Source organism: Buceros rhinoceros, unplaced genomic scaffold (genome assembly GCF_000710305.1).
Source record: "Buceros rhinoceros silvestris isolate BGI_N320 unplaced genomic scaffold, ASM71030v1 scaffold18030, whole genome shotgun sequence".
NCBI lineage: Eukaryota > Metazoa > Chordata > Aves > Bucerotiformes > Bucerotidae > Buceros > Buceros rhinoceros.
This window is the reverse complement of record NW_010389934.1, coordinates 37,882-44,820: the sequence shown is the minus strand read 5'-3', so window position 1 is coordinate 44,820 and position 6,939 is coordinate 37,882. Positions and strand designations below refer to the sequence as shown.

The following is a 6,939-nucleotide window of genomic DNA, read 5'->3' as shown; positions in this document are numbered from 1 at the left end:
CGTTTTGGGGAGTAAGCCTGCAAAAGCCGCAGGGGCTGGTGGAGGGCGCAGGGCTCGCCTGGCTGCCGCACACCCGGCAGCAGCGCTGCTGGAGGCCCTCTCCTCCCTGTTTGTGCTGTTTCCCATCCTGGCTCATGGCTCAGCTTTCACGTCTCTTCTCCTGATTTGTTTTTCACATCACTGCCGCAGCGATGCACACCCTCGTCTCTGCACACAGAGCGCAGCGGGTCTCACTGGGTGCTGCTGTGGTAGCACCTCAGTGCCACACTGGGGTTTACCGGGGGTGCTGCCATAGGAAAGCTCACCTCACAGGTGGGATTGTCCATTTACTACCTCTCCTACCTGCTACCAGATCTAAAAGCCAGAGCTAACATAAATTGATTAGTCAGGGGTATAGTGTTAGCAATGCCTCTGTCAAGGCTTATTCCCTTCATGGGAATTTCGTGATGAACTGGGAGGTGGTTGGCAGCACCAGTCCTGCAGCTGGGATGGGAGCTGTGTGGCTGTGGCAAAGGTCCCCTCACAGTGCTAAATACCAGCCCCAGTTTGTACGGCTCAGGACTGGGTGCTTGATTCTGCAAGTCTCCCCACCAGAGCCAGGAAGACTGACAGGAAGAGTGCAGCCAGCCGAATACACAAACGGTTCCATAATCAGTTTACTTTCTTTTTTAATTCATGAGAAGTAAATCCTGCAGTGAGTTAGAAAGGCCGTTATTGCTGCCTCTTGCTAAACAAACACGTGCTGAATCTTCTCATTATCCTCCCTGACTTCTGTACACCAGAATAAACACAACTCATAGGATCTGCTGGAGAAAGACGAGACTCCTGCACACGGGTGGCTCAGACTCTCCAGGAACATTCTGCCTGTGAAGTATCATCACACACAATTTACAGAGGCATTTTATGCTTCTCCAACACTTTTTAGCCTCGAAGATTCCAAGGTCTATAAATACCTTAAAGACCCTTGAGACGCAGCTGTCTGGAGCAGATCAGGGCACCCATGGTTATTATTTGTGCTCAACAGAGCGGGTTTAGTAGGTCAAACCTTCTGGCTCTTATTTGGAAAAAACTGCCTAGAAATGGCAGGCATTTCCCTTGACTATGGGATTTACCCCAAATGGAAGAAAATACAATGGTTTTGTACTTCTCATCTTCAAATAAAAACTCCGCTCCATAAATGTTAACTTGCTACACACATTTTAAAGTTATAAACATAAGTGAATCTGGCACATGAATGTAAACCCCTGGCTCACTGTTGTGTTCCCAATGATATAAATTACGGTGCCCGTCACTCATGGAAACACATTATTCTTCATTTATGCTACTGGAAAGGAGAGCAGACCTTGCTCCTTAGAAACCAAACACGGAAAGAAAGGCAAGCGAAGCGAGACTTTTCTCTCTGGTATAAATTCCTTCCCAACGCCCTTTTGTCTGGAGCTCTGTGCTGTAACCCGGGTCTTCGCCATCGGTTTATGGAGCACTGTGATATTTACAGCCAGGCAGAACACGGAAGGCTGGAGAGCCTGTTTCTTACCCAGAAACAACCCTTTGTGTACCAGAGAGGAGGACAGAAGCAACTCCCCCAGCACGGCCAGGCCACAGGGGGAACATCTGCCCCCCTCCCTGCAGAGCGCTGTCCTGCAAAGGTGTTCTCTAAAAGCCGTGAGAACGTAAAGGAGTCAGACCAGAGCCGAAATCTGGCTCTGCACTAAACTCTCGGAATCTGAAACGCTGCGTCCCCCTGATTCGGCACCTCACACGTGGAAATGGCATTATCTGCATGCGGTGGACATCAAAGAGGAACGAGATCCCACATTCTGGGAAGCTAATAGGATTTATTTGGTTCTAGCTCTCCATCGGGATGGGGTGCAAGGGCATATCTGTGTATCACATTCCTCTTCATCTGCATGTGTCTAATGTCTAAGCAGCACCTTCTGCAGACAAATGACGCCTCAGGCTGAGAAAAGGCTGAGAAAATAGAGTTGCTTCTCTAATTATTAACTCCTACAGAACTGGTCACCTGGAAACAGAGGCCTCAAAAGAGCTGGGTTTACTCCATGTCAGAAACTTGCCACCAGATGAGGATATCACGAACAGCCAGCTCAGTCCTGAAGACAGCTCTGCTTCACAGGCTGTGTGGATTTATCTACCACGACTCCAAACCAAACATGCTCTGCACGTTTTCACTGTGGCAGATTGAGCAGCATGAGGCAAACCAGAGTGCTGACACTCCTGGGACATTCCTTCTCAAGCATCCCAGATGCCTGTGGTTATCACTTGCCAATGGCTTCACCAGCCGCTTGCTACCCCTGTGGCAAAGCCCTGACCCATCTTGTCCTCCATGTCACCCATGGCCACTGCTGAGCTCTGCCCTTAGAGTTGAGTGAACAATTTCTGTTGACAGAGCAGGTGGAAAGACAGATAAAGCTTGTTGTTTCGGTTGTATTTTCATGGAACACAGGGCAAAAACGCAGCATCTAGCTTGGTCACTACAGCCAGAAGACTGCAAGGAACGAGGACACTGCTCCTGAAGAAGGGCTTTCCTTCTCCCACCACCTTGAGAAGTGGCAGAGGCTTTGAGCTCCTCTTCCTTCTCAAGACAGACGACTCCTAGGAGCATCAAAGGGAGTTCGTCACACATGGAATCCCACAGGGACACAAATTCTGATGGGCCAGGAGAAAAAGGGAATATTCAAGATATTTTCTCTTAAATATAAAGGCATGAGAAAAATTCCAATGCCGTGTGAACACGTGTGCAAATCTTATGTGAGAAGAGGCACGTGGGACCGAAAGTAGGACAGCAGGCGCTGGCGCTGCTCCCTCCGCGGAGGCACTGCCACGGTTTCCACCGCAGCACCGCTCCAGTTCCCAACACAACCAGCTCTCGGCTAGGAGGGGAGTGATGTTGGTAAGCACAAACATTTTGCTCATACATCAGGCCATGACACAATGAGAACATTGTGATCTGAATTGTTGTAAGAGAGGGAACTCTTTATGAGGCATTTATTCCACGTCTTGTGTTAGCCGGAGTGAAATGCCCGTAATAAAGGCATTAGCACTGTGCTGTGTAAGCAAGAGGCAATTCATTTGCCTTAAATAAGCAAACAAATTAGGGGTTGGTGGTGATCTCGCCTGTGAGTTCAGATGCCGGGAGGAGACATGATGAACAGCACAGCACCTGTATTGCTATCACCAGCCCTTATCAAAAGTGATCACCAGGAAGTTGTTGGATACCACATAACATTCCTTGGTAAGAGACAACCCCTACAAGATGAAGATGACAGAGGAACCTCTCTGGAGACCCGACAGTCCTGTGATCCCAGCAGGAACTGGAAGAGATACCAACTCCTCCACACACTCCCTCTGTGTGATCTCAGGCAAGTCCTGTGCATTCCCAGGAGAAAAACAGAGATAATGGGATTGTCCTACTTTACCAAAGACTTCTCGAACACTTCTGAGACCATGGGGTTGAAGACCTATAAAACTGAAAACTACCACTGTAAAGCCTAGGAAGACAGTGATGCTTTGAGTGTGCAGGAGAACACTCCCCTCCCCACCCCATCACTCGAGAGAAGGCAAAGCAAAGATTTTTCCTTTCTCTTCTTCTGCTGAAAGGAACTCTCCTGACTTTGAACCGGACTGAGAAAGCTTTTGGTTTGTCCCTGGGGTGGCTGCTTCTCCTTAGGCATCCATTCCCTTTGCTGCATGGGGCAGCTCTGCGAGGCTGCTGCCTGAGCTCCATGTCTCATCCCTTGCAGGCGGCCGGAGGCAGTGCCTGCTCCTCCTTCCAGTGCCCAGCCCCTGGCTCTTGATGATTCCCACTGAGGGAGGTACACACGCAGTTCATTAACGTCTCTTGTCTTGTATCCTTGTGCCTCCTGGCAGCATTTTAACCAGAAAGAGCCGTGAGTTAAGTTTCAGTTTTCCTATTGGTTTAGCAGCAGCCTGGCAGCTTCAGTCACTCCTTTTTAACAGCTCAGTGGTTTAATCTACTGACCCACCTCTTCTGCCCTATCTCCACTACTCACTGGTAAGGGTTTGTCTTGATGCTGACTAACCTGACTCCTTTCCTTTTCTAATATTTGTGTATGTCCTCACTGCTGCCTTTCCCACTTTCCAAGATGCTCAGGTTTTTCAAAGCACCTTTTAACCCCTTTTTTTCCTTGCAGCTTTAGGACTCACCCCCATTTCAGGTGCTGCATGTAGGGGCAGTAAGGGCGAAGACCAGCACATCAGAGGCGGTGCCATACTGTTCTTGGTGAACTTGAAGCAGTCGGCAGCGCAGGAGCCAGACAAGACAACGGGTGCAGAAACCCCAGACCAAGGGCTTAGTGGCAACCTTTGATCAGGAATTGGTGCTAACAAGCTCCTATCCTCCATGGACGTACAGAAGGTCTGGCAGGGCTGCTAACGGGCTATGTTTCCTTCCAACTGCTAAGAGCATGTTTGGACTTGAGCCCCACACCTTTTATTAACTGCCAAGAGAGATGGCTCCTGGGCCACGGCGCTGGAACCTCAATCAATTCTCTCTTCCAGAGTCTGGGGCTGTTCCCATCTGTAACCCCCTCAATCAGCTTCCAGTCAGGCTCCTGCCATTAGTTTCAGAGCTGTCAACCCCCCGAACGAGTCCCACCGAGAGCTCCGCATGTGACTTGTTGCTTGCTGTCGGGCAAATCCCATCACGCCTTGTATGTGAAGAGGAGTTGCTGAAGTGTGCTGGTCTTGGAGGAGTCTTGGAGACCCCCGAAGGGAACCACTACAGCAGTTACAGTTATTACTTAACCTGAGCACACCCGCGTCTCAGAGGCGGGATCAGCTCTGGTGTTCAGGTCAAGACACATCCCTTTAGCTAGACCGACTCCTTCTTGCTTTGCTCCTTTAAAGCTGCATCTGCACTTTTTGATGCTGGCCAAGAGAGGAGCCCCAACCCACGGAAAGTCAAAAAGCCTCATGGTTTTACTAACTGTGCCACAGGAATCAAAGAAGAGCGGGCTGAAAGCCTGCTCCAGTACCTCAGAGATGTTGATCCGTCCCTCCTGAAAGGAGCATGTGGTGGGGTCGTGGGTGCAGAGGTTCCGGTACTTGCACCAGTGGCAGCGGAAAGCACTGTTCACACAGGACAGGCACCTGGGGGGAGAAAGGAGGAGTTACGGAGGAGGGCACCACCTTGGGAGGTCACTACAGTAATGAACAGACCCAGCCAGAAGTCCAGGCTCAGCGCCCCTCAAGGGAAAATGATCTTGTTGGACAGATGTTTTGAGACAACAAAAGTTTGTTGTTTGGGAAAACTCACCCCCCAAAGACAGTCTTTAAACCAGCTCACAATCCGTTCAGTAATAAAAGACAAGCTGGGATTTGCTGCACATCATCGCACTGGCGTGAACTGAAGCACAATATTGCACAGACACCAGACTTTAGATTCCAGAAAGTGGAAAACAGGGCAAGCCCGGCCAAAGCTGGAGCAGTAGTTTTACAAGTCAGGAATGCTTCAAGTCAACAGTAACACTTCTGCTTGGCCTCGGAGTGCAACAAGTCCAGCAAGCGCTTGTGATACATGTTGGAAGAAATCAACTGCTCATGAAACGTTTTTGAAAGAACGCAGACCCTTTTCAGACATGGGGTGGCCCAGCTGGGTGGGTGGGTTTTATTTCACATTAACTGGCTGCCAGTTAGATCCATGACAGCTGCTAATACACGCAGTAACCACCTCCTCCATCTCTGAGGCCAATCCTCCATGCCACGTGGCAGCGTTTTGGTGACCGTCTGCTGCTGTACCCATGGGATTCAGCTCCATACCATAACCTGCGGCTCCAGAGACCACGGTGCTGCCTGGAGTGGGCAGTGCCTGGGGCAGGGATGTGCTGGAGCCAGCCCAGAGTCAGTGCAGACAGATGAGAATCACCAGAGAAGTGGGACCATGGCCTTAGGCAGGAAACTCTGGAAAATGAGGAAAACTCTTTCTTTTCTCTGGGCAGAGGCTGTCTCACCAGCTGGGTGGAGGGTAGATACACCACAACCACTTCGTGTGCTCCTGTGCAGCCACCAAGGGCACGGCTGCTCCCCTGCTCTCTCCAGACACCCTCGCTGTGGTGTTGTAAAGTCTCTCTTTTCAATAGGTCTCTCTTCTCCACTGGCTCAGACCTCTATTCCTTCCTTCTTTTTGCATGCTGCCATTCATTCCTGCCAGGCTGGCTCCTGCCCTTGTTGAACTCACCGGTAAGGAGGCCGCTATGATGTAAGCGCTGCAGAATTTACCACCGCGTTAGCACTTCATCTCCGAATGCGAGCTGGTCAGAAGGCACCGTCAGATGAAGCCAAATGACAAGCCAGCGGAGATGCATTGCCTCTCCTGACTCAAACCTCAGCTCCAAACGGAAAATAGGGGTCCCTGTGATGCCATCCCTCATGCAAATTAAAAGCCACAGGAAGGTAGAGGAACCACTGGAGCGACTGCAAGTGCTCGAGGTCGGAGGAGGAGCTGGGGCTGTACAGCAAATCAGGCTCTTGGCGCAAAGCTGGCAGCCGCCCCTGCCACAGGAGATGCTGCCCAGCCCCACGGGTCAGCTCTGCTATTCACTATCCGGCTTCTGGCAGGTCCTGCCCACATTTCCTTTTGGTGCTTTGGAGCTTGCTTTGTTTCCAGAGAGAAATCTAAAACCACGTCAGGTTTTTAAGGCCGGCAGCAGATGTGCCCGCGGGAGTATGTTTCCTCGGTGCTCAGCAGCATCAACCCCAGAGCCCTCCAGGAGCAGCCCACTGCACCTGCCACACACCCGGGCTGCTGTATCGGGCTCTCAGGGCTGCTCTGCCCCTGCTCCCGCTGCCAGCGCTCCCAAAATACAACCGCTGTGCTCAGACCCCGGGGCTGGAGAGGTTCGGGACAGTCCCTGCTGCTCCCTCCTCAGTCACCCCATGGGGCATCCTCGCAGCAGCCAGTAC

The 6,939-nt window shown here is 51.1% G+C and overlaps 1 protein-coding gene across 1 annotated transcript in view; it reads right to left on the bottom strand.

The window, feature by feature from the left end:
- The window catches only part of PLXNA2 (plexin A2), a gene marked incomplete at its 5' end in the record, with an annotated part of 93,615 nt that overhangs the window by 49,420 nt on the left and 37,256 nt on the right, over window positions 1-6,939 (bottom strand). Inside the window, one exon of the mRNA XM_010135598.1 lies at window positions 5,013-5,127. Coding sequence (XP_010133900.1) covers window positions 5,013-5,127 — 115 coding nt within the window. The remainder of the gene's footprint in view (window positions 1-5,012; window positions 5,128-6,939) is intronic.